At 39.7% G+C, this 19,348-nt stretch overlaps 1 protein-coding gene across 1 annotated transcript in view; it reads left to right on the top strand.

Annotated features, from left to right (window-relative positions):
* KLHL14 (kelch like family member 14) overlaps nt 1–19,348 on the top strand; it is a 99,663-nt gene that overhangs the window by 65,312 nt on the left and 15,003 nt on the right. The window contains exons 3-4 of the mRNA XM_025996934.2: nt 11,176–11,265; nt 18,862–18,940. Coding sequence (XP_025852719.1) covers nt 11,176–11,265; nt 18,862–18,940 — 169 coding nt within the window. The remainder of the gene's footprint in view (nt 1–11,175; nt 11,266–18,861; nt 18,941–19,348) is intronic.

Below are 19,348 nucleotides of genomic sequence, written 5' to 3'. Positions count from 1 at the left end.
ATCTAGTGTTTTTAGAAATTGGCTTTCAAGAGACAAATGCCATAAAGCTGACTGTTTTTGATGAACTCTCTTTATGGGTTCTATTATAAATCTCTTTTTAAAGACTTCACATTATACCATTATACCGTGTCCACCACATAGCTTCCATCACAGTCACCTTGACCTGGCGATTAATATTGTTGGGTGGAGGATCTTTTTGTGGCAGTTCTAGCCAAGCAAGCTACCCAAGTGCCAGCTCAGCACACAGGAATGTACTAGGTATCCTTGCCTCACCAAATCCAGAAATGCAGGCCACTGTGCCCCAGCTCTTTCCTTCCACATTCCCATCACAGATGGCTCCCACCAGTGTCTTGCCTTCAGACTTCTCCTTGTTCTTGTCAGGCCCCAAGAGACACAGAAACATCTGGCCCAAGAATCTTCTACCAGCCTTCATCTTTGTCTTTGGGGTGAAGGTGGGAGGAGTGTTCTGTTCTCCTGCAGATTGAAAATGCCCAAAGCTCCACCAAATTCCTACAACAATCTCTTCAAGAAAATTCCCCCCTTAGTCTTCTGTGTCATTGTATATACAGGTGAAATAGGGATGTGCATGTGTGCGTGTGTGTACACACACAACCAGACAGAACAAGTGTAGGGGCCACTTATAGCTAGTCCTGCATAGATGGCTGGGCATGTACCTTTAGATTATCTTAAGCCTTAGGGTCTCAGTCTAAATTCTAAGACAGGAAAAGTGCCAAATATTCATGCACATTCATAAATATATTTATAAGTAAATATCACTTAGCATTCAATGACTGTCTAGTTTTGCCAGTAAAAAAAATGGTGCCAAAAAAACAAGAAAAGGCAACTTCAGGATTTATCATATTTCCCTACATGTTTCTCTCTTTCGATCTGCACAGTTACAATTCTCCACTCTTTTCCAGGAATACAGATTTCAGAACTTTCTCAAGATGGCCCTAGGTGCCTTTCCATGGCAAATACCACCCAACATGGGCTCATCTCCAAAGATTATGGGCTGCACTTTAATTTCCTTTGTGTGTTATAAGCTATCGACAGTATAATCATCACTGCTTGACTCAACTGCTCTAGTATTTCCCAGATTTGACACACACACGACTTTATGTGAGTATACCCAGACACATAACATGAAATGGTCATGGGAGGAATGTACAAGAAATCCTTCTGAATCTTTGCAGTGAAATATCCTTTGAAGTCAAATAAATACCATAGCATAATAACACAGGGAAGCAACAAGAGCAAATGCGATGAGGGATGGCCTAAAAGGAACAAAAGTATTGCTCACAGTTCTGATAATCCTACCAACTGCTTCTAGAAATATCAGGTGACTCCAAATGTTGGGAGAGATTTAATTAGAGTAGAGGCCATTACTGCTGGATTATCTAAGGAGAGAGTGCTCCAGAGGGAATCTGAGTTGGGCAATAGGACAGCTGCCTAAAAAGACGGTATACATAATGGTCCGTCCCTTTTCTTTGTTCTCACATTCACCAAACACATTTCCTCTGGCCCCAACAAAACAACTGATACTGAAGAAATATGATCCTAATATTACTATTTTGGAAATTAATTTTAATAATCAATTTTTATAAAGTAATCTAAAAAATAAAAATAATATCACTAATGGCTAGTCCAAGTTCTGGCACATAGTAGGAGCTTAAAAAATATTTGTAAGATCCACGTTCCCTTTGCTGCTGATGATTTTTGCTGCTGTGATATCCTGGAAAATGGATTTTTAGCCTTATGATTTAGCTTAAGCCTTTCTTTGTCCCTAAAGCTTTAGTCCTTTCCTCCCTGGCGCTTCTACTGCTCTTCTCCTAGAGCACTGTGTATCCTATTTCACCCTGTTTATGTTCTCTTTCACTGTGAGATCTGGAATACAAGAATGATATCCCAGACTTTAGCATGGTAACTACTAGTTCCTCAATACATATTTGGGAACAAAATAAATGAACGAATAAATTGATAGACAAGTAATCCTTAAACATACCTTTTGACATCTGATGGGTTTTAACGTGAACCACTAGTGTTCACTGTCCAACACCGAGTTGATGGGATCTATATCAAAAAACTCTTTGTAAATTCTCATTATATAGACCACACCGATTTCCTTCTTCTTGCCCTCAATAATTTGGAACAACTAGGAGGCCACGTTTCATCAATCTGTCCCTGAAAACACAATGCTTTATAAGACCGAAAAACAAACAAACTGAGAACTAATCATTGGAAGAGGTCATAGCTTTTATTCCCAAAGATGTTTTTACTTTCCAAAAGTGAAAATCAAACTATATTCTAACTAACATGCCGGGAAGTATTCAAAATTAAATAGTTGATATTATAATATAGTCCTAGGAACATTTTAGTGAAAATATTCTAATTAAAATAAAAATAAGACTTTGAAAGTGAGTCTTGCTTAAGTAGATAATAGAAGATAATAGAAGTCCTATTAAAAGTCCCCTTAGCTTTGCTGGTTGTTAGTGCTTCCCCAAGTGAAGTGCTCAGAGCTGAAACGGTAAATCAACAAGGATTTATTGAAAGCCTGTGACCTTGGCACAATTAGGTCTATAATAGTTCCTAAAGAACTGTGTCACAGTTTTTCCTGCAAACCTCTTTCGTTTAAAACATATGTATTGCTTACAGGGTGACATCTCTCCTAAAAGTCAGAGAATCTGATCTAAGGCACAGTTTCTTCCCTTTCTTCCTTCAATTCCTCCCCTCTTCCCATCTTCTGGGACCCATCCTATTTTGCATACCTTCCAAAGAAGTAAATTCCACAATCTCTCTTAGCTAGCATTCACTCATTCATGCTACTAACGTTTATTGATTCACTAATGTTTCTTTTCTTTTCTTTTTTTAGATTTTATGTATTTATTTGAGAGAGAGAAAGAGAGAACCCACATGGGGGAAGGGGGAAGGGTAGAGAGAGAAAGAGAGAGAGAGAGAATCAGCTTCCCTGCTGAGCAGAGAGCCCACCACCACTACCATGGGGCTCGATCCCAGGAACCTGAGATCATGACCTGAGCCAAAGGCAGATGCTTAACTGACTGAGCCACCCAGGTGCCCCTTTTCACTAGTGTAACTAATTAATTTATTAGGTGTAAAAGCTCAAACTAATGCCTGAGTCTGACCCAGCTCTATGTATTGGGCACCATGGTAGGCATAAAGCTATACCGATGACACAGTTTGGCTCCAAGGAGCTCACAGATCCTTTAGTAACAAACATAAGACAGGCAATTTTAATATACTGTCATAATTTGGCAAGTGTACAATAAAGGCATGAATTTAGTACTATAGTTGCACAAAAGTTTTGAAGCAATACTCATTGTCAGGAAAATTCTCCTTTATATACAATTTTGAACCATAAGAAAGAAACAAGCTCTCTTGGTTCATGCACAGCATCCAAACCCTAATACATATGCACTTTTTTCAGATTTATGTATCATGAACTCACTTCAAGAATTTTGTCTCCAGTGGGACTATGGGATCCTGGCTCGGTGCGTGCAGAACACATTGGGGAGAAAATGTTGGTAACCTTCGGGTTAATTCAGAATTTCAACCAACTCACCACTGGATTCAGGCCATGTAAATTTCTTACAGGGCTTAATTTTCCAGACTAATTGTCCATAGTGATCAAGTCATCCTGAAATATACAAACAACTATTGGTGATTTGCAGAAATAGTACAACCCAATATGACAGAAAAAAAAGTAACAGAGCCTTTTCTGTGGATTATTTATTGTATAGCATCTACCAAGCCCCTGCTTCATGTAAAATGTTTTATTATGTGTCTGTTTCTATCTCCAAGGAATCATTGGCCAAGTTGGTCTTTGCAGAAAGACTAGAGGGTAGGATTAAACTAACTTGTAAATTTTAAATTATTTATGTTTCTCAATTACACTTACTATAAAGTTGAAGAAATTGTTTTTTAAAATTCCTCTGTGATCCTATGGTAAGGAATTCCATATAATTCCATATTATTGTTATTAAAGTGGAGCATCTTTCTTTCAGGTTATATTTGTTTTCAACAACATGTAATTGCTATTTGAATTTGTTTCAATGAGTAAATATTTCACAAATATACGTTCTAGCAACATCATGCTTCCAAAATATCATTTTGCCAGTCTAGACAAATCTATAGAAAAGAATACTTCAAAAACAGAAATCACATAATTATAGGTAACATAAATTCTGATATCATGAAATTGAAAACCCAACCAAGAAAAATACATGAAAGACAGATTTTGAGGTGCCTGGCTGGCTCAGTTGGTAAAGCATTAGCCTCTTGGTCTCAGGGTTGTAAGTTCAAGCCCCACGTTGGATGTAGAAATTAGTTAAAAAGAAAATCGTTTAAAAAAAGAGAAAGAATTCAAATTTATGAAAAGACGCTCAACCTCTGGCATAATTAAATATGTGCACATTTACAATTTAACTTGATACCAATTGTTCACCAACCATATTGGCAAAGATACAAATGTTAAAAGGGGTAAAATGTAACGATAGCCCACAAAATCTAAAATGCAGCCATCTTTTGGGTCAGAAATTTCCCTTGAAGGAATTAGTCCTCCAGATGAACTCCCAAGTGTGCGCAACTCCGTTGTGTGCCTACAAGGACACAGCAGAGCACTCTTGGTAGCAACACCCTTCAACACATGCCCCTTCTGTCCATCCCTAGCATTGCTTCCTAATCAGGCATCTGTCATCTCCCACCCAGATCACAGGAGGGGTGCTCTCTCTCCCTCTGTCCCCTTTTTCCCTCCCACATCTACAGGAGCCAAAGTAATGTTTTTAAAACATATATCAGATTGCATCATTCAGCTGGTTAAAACCCCTCCAGTTCCTTTCCATCACGCTAAGAATGAAATCCACTCCACTTAGCTTGGCCTATGAAGACCTATCTACCCAGCCTCTGCCTGCCTTCTGACTTCATCCCATGATTCTTTGGCCTTACCTTCAAGGTTCCAGACACACAGGCCTCTCTTGGCTTCTTAGGCATCTCCAGTTCATTGTGCTTTGGGGTCTATCTGCATGGACTCCTTGCCCATGTTTTATAACGGTGCCTCCCTTTAACCCTTCAAACTCTATCTTAAATCCATTCCCTGACCACCTAGCTAGAGCAATAACCATGCCATCACGCCGTAACACATCATCCCATTTTCTTTCTCCTTACATCATCTATTTTCATTTGACCATGTTCCTGCTCATTATGTGTTTACATACTTCTTTCCCCTGTAATGTAAGCTCTATGAGAGCTTAGTTTCCTGCTGCATTATCAGCAACCAGAAAAGTGTCTGCACATAATTAATGTTGAATAAATGCTTGTTGAATGAATTAAGAATGGAATACATTATAGGATCCCCATCAAACAGAACACTATGCAGCCATTAAAAAAAAAAAAAAAAAGCCATGGTGGACAATCCAAGTGTTGTCTTCTGACCAAGACCACGCCCTCACACCTGCCCTGCCCTTGGTCTCCCACCTAGACCTCATCTCAGATCTCTCTGTTCTGGTCTTCTTGCCAGATTCATTCCACGACTGGATCCCAAGGCCTTTGTGCTTGTTATTCCTGCACCTGGTTTCCTGGCTCACTAAGTCATCTTGGCTTGAGGTGACTCAAAAGTGTACTCACAAAGGCCTTCCCTAACCACTATCAACATCCCCCAGCCTGTCATTCTGTCTCTTCTGACACTGCTTTACTTGTCTTCATTGTACCTATCACTTGAAACAAAAGTGCCTATTTCTTTGTGTATATGTTTACTGTGTGCTTCCCCCTGACTAGAATGTTTCTTGATGCCATTTTCTGCCATGACCTCCTCAGCAGGTAGAACAGCGCCTGGCATAGAGTAGCAGATGAACAAATATTTGACTGGTGGAGAAAAAGTAAGTGAATGCATTCTTGAGTGCAAAGAAAGCAAGGTACTAAACAGTATGCCCAGATTGTGTGGCAGCCATTTGTATTATAGAGAAATGACTCATATATATACAACTCTCTGAAAGGAAAAATCCAAGAACATGGTAACAGTGATAGCCTCTCTGGTAGGAACTGAAACACTGAGGCATAGAGATAGGAGGAAAACTTAGTGGTCCTGCATAATCTTTACTTTTTATAAGATTGCATTTTTACCATGGGCATTAATTTTTTTTAAAAAAATTAGGAAGTATGTCGCATTTGACAGTTTTGCAAGGTTATGTATTTGAAGCCAATAGAAAATCAAGGTCCTCATAAACATTACAGCAAAATGATAAGCATTCAACAACCATTTATTTAGCAATCCTATAAACTTAGCATTGCCCTCCCTTCTTTGGAAATCAGTCTCTTTGGACGTTCATGAAAATGTGTGGTTAGGAAGGATACTTATACTTTCTGCTGGAAAAGATATATATTCCTTAGACATAGGTGGAAGGAAACAGAGTAGTGAGGATCTCTAACAGAAAAAGGCCTACATAATACAACAAGCCCCCTGCAAGTTTTGTATGTCAGGAAAAGTGCCTCTGTGCCCAAGATACTTTGAATCTGCTTACAAGGTCAAATACGACCTCACTTTTTTTTTTTTTTAAATCTCTGCCAATAGATTTGTTAAGTGTTTTTATGAACACTGGCTTTGTAAAACAATCATGCCTTACTTTAAGAAAACCAACTATTTGAATATCTGGATTTAAAAAAATATGTAGGAGTGTCCACTTGCTCTAATTAAGGATTCCTTTCAATAAGAAAGTCATAAACTTTTAAAATATGATTCAATACAAAAAATTACACAGAAATTTCAAGAGCACCATCATTGAGCACACAGGTACTCAGTAATTACTTCCTGGTTGGATGAACATACCTATTGAAAATCAGTAGAGTGAAATGGACAAGAGCGTGGGTTGGGATCCAGCTTTTCCTGTGTTCGGATTCTCTCTCTGCCATTCATTAGCTAGGTATGACCTTCAACGAGTGACTTAACCTCTCAAGGCCTCAGTATTCCTAATAGAGAAAAAACAAGCAAGTAATGCCTCCCTTGAAGTTAGTCGTATTAAAGGAAAGATATAGGTAAATGAAACATTGACATATTTTATCACATATTGCATTTTATCGTGTATTTTAATATCAGGTCCGATTTCATTTACTTATTTCTGCTTGCCTGAATGAAAGCAAATGAATGGCAAGAACAAAACACAAGTGTCATTATATCTTCAGAGATATAGGTAACTATACATGAATACAATTACATATTTCTTTTTTTAAAAAAAGATTTATTTATTTATGTATTCATGAGAGACAGAGAGAGGCAGAGACATAGGCAGAGGGAGAAGGAGGCTCCCTGTGCGGAGCCAGATGCAGGACTCGATCCAAGGACCCCGGGATCACAACTTGACCTGAAGGCAGCTGCTCAACCTCTAAGCCGCACAGGTGCTCCACATATTCAATTTCTATATCTATATCTATAGCACCGGAACAGTGCCTGGTACATGGTACATGTTTGGTAAATGGTGGTTAGTATTATGAAAAGTAACACAAAATACTCTGAGGTTTTGACTCCCAATTTTCATATCCACAAACCAATTTTGTGCATAACACTCTAGGACACTTTATTGCAGTGGTACAGGGTAAAAGTCTTTGTGTAACTGAGATTTTTTCTTATGGCCTTAAAATTATGAGAATACAATTAATAGGTATAGAAGTAAACTGTGGCAGCTTGTAACAATTGCTAACATCTATTGAGTGTGTGATGATTAGTCATTCTGCAGAGTAAATACTGTGACTTAATATCCTGTCCAAGTTTATTTGATAGTGTCACTTGCTTCCCACTTTCTTAATTAAAAATGCTAAATGTAAATGTTTTATTTAATTTCCCAGACCAGAATTGAGTATCAGGTGTTTGGAACTGGAAAGGTAAACATGGTACAAATACTTCCAATCCAGAAACTAAATGAATGTGTTCTTTCAAGTGACCAAAGGTTTCTCCTCTTACAATTTTCTGGCCTTTTCTCACCCCTTTACCTCCTGGCACTTCTAGTTTGTTTAATAAAGTTCAGAATTCTCACAAAGAGCCTTATAAACACGTGTTATGAGATTTTAAATCTGATTCGAAAGTGCCTCTCTCCTACTCCCTCTGAGTAAAGTGACCTTTTTAAATGGAGGGAAGTGGGTTTAGATGACAGTCATGATAAATGCGGTCATGTTCACTCAATAAAATAAGGCCCAGTGCATTTGAGGATAAATCAGTGAAATGTACAGCCCCACCTGTCTGTCTCCATCATTCATTTCCACTGTCACTTTCACAGTAGCTGATGGATCACAGTTGCTGTAAAATTAGACAGCCTTTAATCTCATTTCATCCTGATTAGCTTCTCTTTACCCTTTCCCTCTAACTCACTGACTGACACGCTAAAAACTCGCACTGGGCTGTAGATGAACATGAGCACAAACTTCTCCTCCAATACCTGCCTGTGAGGGCAAGGCCAGTGTCCACCTCTTGAGAAATCTGGAAAGGGTCAGGCATGTATACCTTGTTATTTAAAACATAATCAATACATGCAGTACCCGTGCCATTTGAAACAGATGTTTGCTATCGCTCACTGCCCTATTTATTTTGATTTGCTTCAGGTTTAATCAGAAGTCAAATTAGGTCTTTTGCAAAACTCGAACATTGATTTAATATAGATTTTTTAAAATAAATTTGGAACGTTTCGCGTTCAGAATAATTTCAAAGAGTTATTTGTGTGTATTTATAGCCTCTCAATTCATGGTAATAATTTAGAAAAGACGATAATTCAGGAATGAGAATACTAAAATACCCAGCCAAGAAATATAGCATACAAGGTTTAAAAACAAGAGTAAAAAAAAAAAATGGGAATGCCTTCAAGTAGCCTTTATATTAGGACTTCAAAGACCTTCTCTCTTATTTTGAAGGTTTCTAGTTTAGTGCAATAGTTTCATTTGTTTGCATAAAGCATAACAATAGGGGTAATCAAATGAAAAAGAGGCTTAAGAATAAATCACGTATTATTTCCTTCACTTAATTTCTGCTTGCCTGAATGGGAGCAAATAAATGGCAAGAACAAAACACAAGTGTTATATTTTCAGAGATGGCGCTTTATTATCAAACCGGACTTTTAGTTTAAAAAGATGATAATACAGTTTTTCATTATTTATAAGGTTTGGGCATGGAGCTGACCAAAAATTTAAATATTGAAAGAGCAGCAGTCATAACGTAAGTTGGGTATAGTCAATGGCCTCTATTCTCATTCTCGGGTCCCATGTGAATAGATGCATGCAGATGACAATCAATGCTGTGACTTCACACTGCCCAGATGACATGATGATGAACTGGAGTAGCGCCAGGCTGTTCACAGTATACACAATATACATCACCTATGAGGAGCATAGTTTTCTGTTTGCTATTTTGGAACTAGCATCCTAATCTAAACAATGATGATTACTTTTTTTTTAATGTTCAAAACATATTTCATCTTAGTTGATCAGTGAACTCAACATATATCCTGCCCCAATGGATTCTGAGAAACTTTGTGGTATCCCTGCAGAGCCATCTGTTTAAAATCATTTTCCAAAGAGATAACTGAGGGTTGAGGCGCAGAAGGACATCCCCAACATGACTCCCTAAGTCAATGACCTAATCAATGGGCCACACAAATCCATGGCACATCCACTTTCTACATTATCACCGAAATCTGGGGTTTTCGTATCAATGCCTTCTGGCGTTGTAAGTTCAAAAACAATGAATATTCATAGTAAAAAAAAATAACTAAAAAATAACTCAAACTCCTAAAATCCTTTAGTAAGAAGCTTAAATGATCTGATTTGCTCTTTCAGAAGCTGGGTTACAGATTTCAAGGCTATGTCTGGTTCCTTATGAATTTTATTTACCTATCTTAGCCAGCATAAGTGCATTCTGAGAAAAATAAAAGACAGGAAAAGCAAAATGAAATGAGAGATATAGATCATCCAAAATACATTGGATGTAAGATAGGCTCTCTCTCTCTCTCTCTCTCTCTCTCTCTCTCAGCATTGGCAAAAGAGCACAAAGTAGGAGCTGGCCCTGAGTCATATTGATTTCCCACCGCACTGGTTTCTTAAGTGCTCTGCTGATCCGTGTCAAGCAATAAGTTCCCCGCCTGAACATGCACATCACCTCCCCATTTGTCCTCACCTAGATTTAAGGTGCCCATATGATGAGCTGAACAAGGACATCATTTTTCCTACTGGTGTCACTGGGTCCAAACCACCACATGTGATACGATAACTAATTCTGTGTAAGTTTACATGTGCCATATGATATTATAATAGCAGAGCCCGGCCCTGCGCTGCACATGGGGTGACAGGGCTGTCCTAGTCTCACTGTGCGTGTCCCCAAAAGAGAATGTAAATGAGAACAAACAAATACAGAGAAACCAGGCTTTGGTGGGTTTCTGAAGAATACGCCCACCCTCCTGCATCCACCATGCAAGTTGGGGCAGGAGAGGGGGGAGGATGAGACCAAGGGAACGGATATTTGTGATGTTCCTGACAGTTTTTATCTTTGTTCCAGAAGAGCTCCTAAGCAGATAGATAGAAAATGTGTGATTGTGCTGCTAATGACATTGTACAGGAGATTAAGCGTATACATTTGGAGAAGGCATTAAATCAGCAGGACCTTAATTTAAAAACTTAAAACTGTATGGAAATTCAGCTTGCTCATTGCTGTGGAATAGAAAGCTCCCAAGCACCCTGAGTCTGTTTATGGAAAGATTGCCAGCAAACCAAGTTTGGGCAGAGCATCTCCATGGCTCCAAGTGTACGTGGGGTTATTTCTTCCAAGAAGTAACCCCCAGCCCTGACCATTTGGGAGTATCCGTCATTGCTTTAGAATGCGATCCCCATCGCCGGGCAGGTGAGGAGAACTCAAGAATCGAAAGCAGCATGACAGGTTGTTCTTGACTAATTTGCGGAATAACATTATGTAAAATTCATCAAAAGGGGTTGGGTTTGAAATTGCTGTGAACACACGGCTGAGCCACCGTGGATTGGCGGGTGCCCTGCTCTGCTGCTTGTGCTCTCTTCTTCCTTCCTACTCACTGGCACATTTCATGCCCTGTGGTGGAAGCAAGTAACTGGTGAGCCAAGGTGCTGAGTCCTAAGGTGGAGACTTTCATGCATCTTTTTTCTCCCCCCCCCCCATTCCAGTTATGCCGTACAACAGTGCCCACCACTGCGTCGTGGAGGTAGAAAACTTCTTGTTTGTGCTGGGTGGAGAGGACCAGTGGAACCCCAATGGTAACTATTGAACTCAACAAGTATGTGTGTTGCGGAAGGCGCTGGTAGCAGCCCGTTTTGTAATTACTGTGGAAAATACATTTCTGTGAACAGGGACAAATGAAGCAGTCGGTAAATTGGGCTGACAATTGGAGGGAGGGTCAACCATTGAGCTTGCAGAGGACGCACGCAGCGGAGCATTCGCTCATGGGCCGCCTGGGGATTTGGCTTCGCAGTGCCGCCCCAGCCCCTCTCCTTATCCGTCCCCTGAGGAACGCCACGAGCATCAGCACAGACTCCCCAGAGGCAGGTAGCAAGCTGCAGCTATTAAGAATTCTCACCACCTTCTCCACCACTTTTCTCCCGCTCTATCAGTATAAGGATGCAGTTTCCATAAATAAGCTTTATCTGCGGTCATAGCGCACAGCCCCAGTTGAAGATCTTTCGCAGCCTTGGTTGCCTGAGACCCATTCTGGTGGCTGCACCTTGTGCAAGGTTCCCCACCATCCTCCCTGTCGCTGTGATTACTCCATAAACTGATCGCAAAGAGAAATTGCACGTTTTAACCCGCTTCCCCACCCAGCCAACACGGGAGATCGCGGTGCCTTGCAGAATACGCAAAATTATCAAGATATTTTTGGAACGCCTGCACATGAGGGAGGAGTCGCAGTTGTAGCCTTCTGTGTAACAGAGATCATTATGACTGAGAAACCATAAAACAGCTTGCAGGTACACATTTTTACTTTAAAACCCCAGAACATCCAAGTGAAATTACATATACTGCGTATATTTTATTGTGAATGCTCTCTTTCAGCATCTGCACCAAGGCAAATTATAGAAAATTGTTACATCTGTTCACTCTAGAAAATCTTAAAGGAAAACAACCCAGGCCACCCTTCCAAGAACATTTCTTTGAAGAGAGCAGGACGTTCTTTCTCAAAACCTGCAGCTTTTTCGGTTCCCATCCTTTAGCGTTCCAAAGGGGACAGTTCCTGAGCTTCATGAGAAACAGGTTCAGAACAGGAACAAAAGTGATATTTAATATCTCTCCGCTAACTTATCTTTGCAATGACACACTTGACGTGTTCCCCAAAAACGCTGGCATATGTACAATCCACTGTAAGTTCCCCATTTACTGTGTAACCTGTTGTCCCTCTGAAGTGGTTTGAACTGAATAGAGCCTTTGTAAGTACATAGTGCACAGCAACTGGGTTTATCTAAGCAAAGAATCTGCAGAACGGTCTTTTTGAAGGCCAGATTAAAACTAACACATGACAAGAGAAGGCTGCAGAGTCCTGATTCTGGGGACAATGCTCTGTTAGCCCACCTCCCTCCCCAGGTGGAGCAGGCCTCTGTAAAATATGCGTCTTGGTGTGACCACTTGGTGTTCGCAAAACTTCCCATTCCTCTGAGACACACTTTTTCAGCAACACAGGAAACCTGCTCCCTGGGTTATGCACCCGCCACCCCCTCAAAATAACCTGTATCTGCTTCCTGTTCAGCGTCTATCACACACAGCTGACAGATTGGTGAGGGGAGGGTGGATAGGGAAGAGCATTATGGACGCATTTCTTCCTCTGGTCTATAGAGTCATGGTTTATCTCTGGACTAATTCAGATTCCCATTAAACTGTGCCATTGGACCTCACTGATTTGCCTCCCCCCACCCCTGAGAGGAACAGGAATTCAGTTGAAAGCCCTGAATGAATATGCTGCAACAAAAGACTATAGAAAACATAGTGTTGCATTTACTGCAGGGATACCTGTCACTGTCACCACTCAGCGTGCCACATGTGAAGACTCATGTGACAAATTCTTGCCAGACTGCAGTACTAAGGCATTGTGTGCTTTTGAAAATTGCCACTAATGCATTTGTGTGATTTAACATGTCTCTCCTTTTTTTGCTTTGGCCACTAGGAGGCTCAGAATTGAATTATAGAAAGACTCTAATAACTATTTTAACTTTACAATAACTCTCAATAAGGGCCTGGCAGCTAACTCTTTTAGAGTTATGGGAGTCCCACCTACAAAGCTGAGTCACTCTGTCCCTGAAGGGGTATTTGGTACAACAAGTCATTTGTACAGATCTGGGCAGATGCTGATGAGTCACTGAGCTGGCTCTCCTAAACAGAGGAGAATCAGTCACCTCAGGAGGCAAGCAGGCCAGTCTTCTGTGCCCCTGGGTCAATCACTCAGTCATTGGCTGAGGCCTTCCCCCAGGTCAGGGGAAGGATAGGCAGGGATGTGGCCTGTCTGGCTGAGAATAATTCCCCAGGGAGGGAGCTGCTATGACAGTGAGCAACCTGGGAGCGCAGGTACCAGTCCGGTAAAGGTATCTGGGCTAGGTACCAATCACACAGCCACCACAATCCTTTAAACATTTTTCATGTAGCTTTATATTCCAACCATCTGGTCAACCATAGCTGACCACCTTTTATTTTTTTATTTTTTATTTTTTACATTAAATACTACATTAACAAGTAGTATTTATTGAGTACTAATTATTTCCCAGGAATTTGCTAAGCACTCACCTGCATCATTTTACTTAATCCTCACACCCATCCTGGGAGGCCTGTTCCATGATTGTTCTAGTTTCACTATGGGAATCTAAGCCTGAAGAGGTGAAAGGACTTGCCAGGTCACAGAGCTTGCACGAAGATGGACTGATTCCTACCTAGGTCTGTCTGCTTTAGTCTTTAAGGCTTGTATAACATTTCCTCCTCACATAAACATATGTATTTTGCTAGATACTAAATAACAATCATGTTTTTGCCTTGATTTTGTGAAATTAAGTCAGTATTCTATCATGGTGGAAAGTGGTTCTGATTCTCAGGGAACTCTTCATTTCTCATTTAGAAAACTGTGCAGGGATTCAGTCATCTCAAAAATATGGGATTTTCATGTTATAATACCTTATACAATTAAAAAGTAAGCAGTTAATATCAAAACTTATGAAGAATAGCAATCCTATGATAATATAGAACTTTAATTTCACTGCTACCAGGGAGGAAAAATTTAAAATCCATGAATTCGAATGCTTTGGATATGTCAGTTCCAAAGACAAAATCTTAAGTTAAACTTTACTTCTTATGAAAATGATGCCTGAGATGCATGTCTTGGAATGAAATAGAAAATTGTGAATTTGAATACATTCTCATAAAACATATATTTACTCGTAAAATACAAATATAATTTCATTTCTCTATTATCTTGATTACAAGACCAGAATTTGAAATCATAAAACATATTAGTTACTGGAAATTTAAACAGGATACATACACTGTTTTTCTAGTCAGCTATAGATATTAAATCTTATTGACTCCATGTCATTAATGACAGGAATGCATTATAATATTCTAATACATATGCATATGTTCCGTCAGTGTCCCAGATTACAGGAAAATGACTTATATTTGTCACTTACTGATGATTCACTCCCCAAAACACTGCCTATGGCAGTCTTCCTTTCCTTCCCCCTTCTTCCCTTTGACCACTGGCTGGAAACTGCCACCCCATGCTCCATTTTACCTGTCACCTAAAGGGTAGTCAACAATGGTGTCTGGTGACAGGGCATCATCACAAAAAGAGAAGAAATTGGGGAAGATTTAAGAAAAAAATAGAAAAGATGAGAAGAGACTAAAGCATTATGTTTAACTAAAGCATTATTCCATTATGTGGAATAATCCAAAATTCCATTGCGCGTGGCTACCACTCTCAAGCTACTGATAGAGTCCTAAGAGAAGCCATGAGGAAGGAACAAATAACTCTTCTAGCTCACCTTCCTCACTCCACCATACTCGTTTCTTCTGAGATTCATTATCCCCTCTACACATGCTTTGCCAACTCCAGAATGTCTGCCTTTTCTCTCCCCAGTCCTCCACGCTCACCCCTCTTTCACACCATTGAAGCTGCCCCTGGAAATTCTTTCTTCATCTTAAATCCATATCACACCAGTCCCTACTTAACCTTTTCCATGAGTGAAGACCACTACCGATACAACCAAAGAAAACATTGTTAATTTCTACCAGAAGGCACTCTGCCCCATTCCTGAAAGGAGACAGATGTCTTCCTTTAAATGGAAATTCTAAACCAAATTTTATAGAGAAACTTTCTTATCTATGGCAGGTATGCTCTACATTCCTATGAACGATATTCATCTTCAGGTTCTCTTGGGAATTAACCTTGGAACCTATCAAGAATATTTTTTTCCAAGAGTGAAACGATTACAAATTCTACAAAACTCTCTTATAAACCAACTCTAGATGTAATCCTTCCATGAGTTGGAGCCTCTCTGTGTCATTTGTCTTTTGGGTCATCCCCACCTCTGGACTCTTACCTGTTTCTGTATATTCCCAAATAAAATTTAATTTACCAACCAATCACACCATCCGGACCCTTTCACAAGATCCTTAGAACTCATATCACGTCCACAAAATCCCAAGAATCCTTAAACTCTCCTCTGAATGATTACTTCCATCCTTTTCTAATCAAAGGCTGGCAATCTTCTGAGAGTACTGTTTTCCCAGCCACCCTCTATACTGGGAACTGGGTTCTGCTCCCCAAACTGATCCAGAACTTCATATTATTGAAGGCAGGTAGCTTTCTACTACCTCTTTACTGTCACTCCCACAATCCTAAAACCCACCACTTTAAAGGATGTCTCTAGTCTTTATCACCTGCTGCCCCTTTATGTGGCAGCTGTCTACTGTTATCCTGGATGTGCCACCTCCTTCACTCCACCCTACTATTTTCTCACTGTCTGTCATCATATGATGTCCTTACTTCCCTCCTTACTGGACTTAGGTTGCCCATCCCTGTATTCACATTAGCACATATACCAGCAGTCCTTGCGTCCATCTCTCCTTCCATTATACTTGCCTGGTAAAGCCCTGGCTCTGGTTAAGCCCAACACTCTTCCACCTCGTCCCTGTACTTGAGTGACTAAATCTGGTTGTAGAAAACTGCACAATCACACTGGCTACTGATAAACCATATTGGCTACTAGTCAACCCCACTAAATTTCCCTGGTAGGTATACTATCCTACCCTCCAGGTTAGCTATCTCACACTTTCTCTCTCAAATGCCTCCTTCTCCAAAACCTCCCTCCTCACTGTCCACTGATGGCCTTTCTTTGTAGTTCATTGAGAATAGAAGCAATCAGAAGATAAAATCTTCATCTTGCCACTACCAATTCTAGTGCCACTTACCTCCAAGTCTACCCATATATTTTATCTTCCCTCCTATTATTGTTTCTGCTCCAATCTAAGGCCTATTTCTCGTTCCCTCTTGCATGCCCAAGCTCTTGCCTGTATTTCTGGACATGAAAATACAACCAAACTACCAAACAAAACCTTCTCTTGATGCTACATCCTCTAGCTATCTTTTTTTTTTTAATGACAAAAGTGCTCAGAAGCACTGCCTTCCTCTTGCATCTGTTTTCTCAGATTTTAGTCTCTCTTGAGGAATCCCCTACCTGTTCCCTGAATCAACACTTGTCAAGGCCACCGCCAGCCTCCATGTTGCCAAATCCTATGGTCAATATTCAGTTGTCCATCGGTCTTTTTTAAGCACTATTTGCCATGACTTCCAAAATATCATATCTTTCCTCCTATCTCTGACAATTCCTTTCCTTGCTGGTTTTTCTTTTTGTATTCTAGGGCTCAATCCCAGGACCCCTTATCTTCCACGCCCATACCTTCTGCCTAAAGGGTTTCATTTTGTTCTAGGATTTTAAATATCTCTAGACTAATAACTCTAAAATTTGCATATGCAGCCTCATTTAGCCAGTAGCCTACCACACACTTCCACTTTGAAATTCTGTAGGCCTCTCAAAGTTAAATCCAAAACAGAACTAATGGTTTCTCTTCTCGACCTCCAAACTGCTCTTGCCTGGTCTTCCCTACTTCAGCAAATCTCATGACCTTCCATCTACTTACTCAGACTAAAAATCTGGCAGTCATCTTTAATTATTTACTTTTTCACCTACCAATATTCAATCTATCTGAAAATTTTATTGGCTGTGCCCATACAATAGATCCCAAACTTGGCCATATCTTAATGCTTCCACCTTCATCCAAGCCTCCATCAACTCTTGCCTTGCCTGTTATAATGGCTTCCTGACAGCTCCCCTGCTTCCAGAGTGCTCCTCTATAGTGTATTCTTCATATAATAGCCAGAGTGATCTTTGTAAGATGTAAATTAGTCCATGCTCCTCATTTGCTCAAAACCTCCAGTGGCTTCTTACTATTCTTATAACAGAAGGCACAACCCTATACCAGTCCATAAGGCGCACTATGTTCTGGATTTTGTTATGCCTCTGACTTCTGTTCAAGTCACCCCAGCATTTTGCCCATTTTGAACTCTTGGCCAACCTCTGGGACTTTCTACTCACCTGGCCCACTGTGTGAGAGGCTCATTCTGCAGATATTTGCATGGTTTGCAGAAGACATCTGTAGGCAGGAAACCATTCTACTTAAACTATTCTCCTCCTTTTCAATCCCTGCTTTATTTTTCTTTATAGCATTCATCTCTACTTGAAAATATAGTATATATTTCTTTATTCATTTACAAAAATGGGGACTTTTCCTTTTTTGTTCACCAATATATTCTCAGAACCTAGAACACATAAGACATACAATAAATGCTTAAAGCATATTTATCCAATTAACGATTGTGTGGAATATACATGCCTGTGAGAGCAGGTACACACACATACACACACACACACACACACACTCCTATCCATTTATTACTGTGGTGAAGTTTGGTACCTGTATTTCAATTTTTACTTACAAATGTAAACAAAAACAGACTTCCAGAGTTAAAACTTCTGCTTTAGATGACTGTCATCTCAGATGCTACAAAGAAAATTGGAATGTACTCTTTTGCTTCCATTTCTTGCTTTGGTGTCAATCTATATGTAAAATAAAATCCATTATAATGCTTTGGAGGCATTACTGTGCTTCCTAGGCCCAACAGAGGGGACAAGCTGGTTGACCAGCTCTTAGGACTCCTGTTTCCCATTTCATCACATATACCTGCAACTGTGCTTCCCCCAAATACATGCACAGAACTTACATGACATGCATAGGCTAAACTTGATTTCCTAAAGCAAACTCTTACTATAGTGATCACTGTTATTTCCATGGGGAGAGAGCTGACTCAACCACTGCTAGGTTCTTGGATCATTAAAAAAAAGGGCTCTAACCAGAGATATCACACAAGGTAGTCTCCAGAACTGTTTATTTATAGACTGTAACTTCATTCTTAAAACACAAAAATACCAAAACCCGGAAATGTGTCCCCTAACTTGGTGGTAAAACTGTTTTGATAAACATACTTGCTTTTTTTCTTATGGTTGATTTAGTTTTACTCTGATTCATTCCAAAAAATAAAAAAGAAAAGAAAAGAAAAGATGGAGGGGAAGAGAAGAAAAAGAAAAATAATTGAGGTGGCACATTTACCACTGATTTACTGCTTCTCAGACTATGTTAGATAGTCCCTGTTCTTAATTCATCTGTGTGTTAAACTCAAGAACAAAGACATCTTATAAACACTATTAAATGTGCAAAACAGCAAAGGAATTTAAGTTTTAAATGTCTCAAATATATTTTTACAGGAAAACACAGTACAAATTTTGTCAGCCGATATGATCCTCGATTTAATAGCTGGATACAACTTCCACCCATGCAAGAAAGGTAAGTGTTTATTTCTTATGTCTGAACATTTGTGGCTGCTTTACAGGAAGCATGGATGCTGAATGGTTTTCTGTGGTAAATTATGCTAAATGGAGCCAATGAAAGACACATGAGTCAAAATGCAAAATTTGACCTGGCCAATTTAGAATAACTACTTTATTAACTCAATGGAGAAAAATAATCAAATGAGTCAATTATTGGTCCTAAAGGAGGAAGAAAAAAAATGTATGACTTGTCTTCTCTTACCACATTGCTTTGGTTTTTTTGGCAAGTGGACCTAAAACCTCACCGCCTATCCCTCTTTTTTCAGTGATAGTATATTTTAATCCTATCACTGAAATATAAAACACCATTCTTAGGATAATATCCATTTTGATGTAGAAATTGCGGTATTAAGTGCTCCAAGTC

This window comes from Vulpes vulpes, chromosome 13 (assembly GCF_048418805.1).
Source record: "Vulpes vulpes isolate BD-2025 chromosome 13, VulVul3, whole genome shotgun sequence".
Taxonomy (NCBI): Eukaryota; Metazoa; Chordata; class Mammalia; order Carnivora; family Canidae; genus Vulpes; species Vulpes vulpes.
This window is presented reverse-complemented; position numbering and strand designations above follow the sequence as displayed.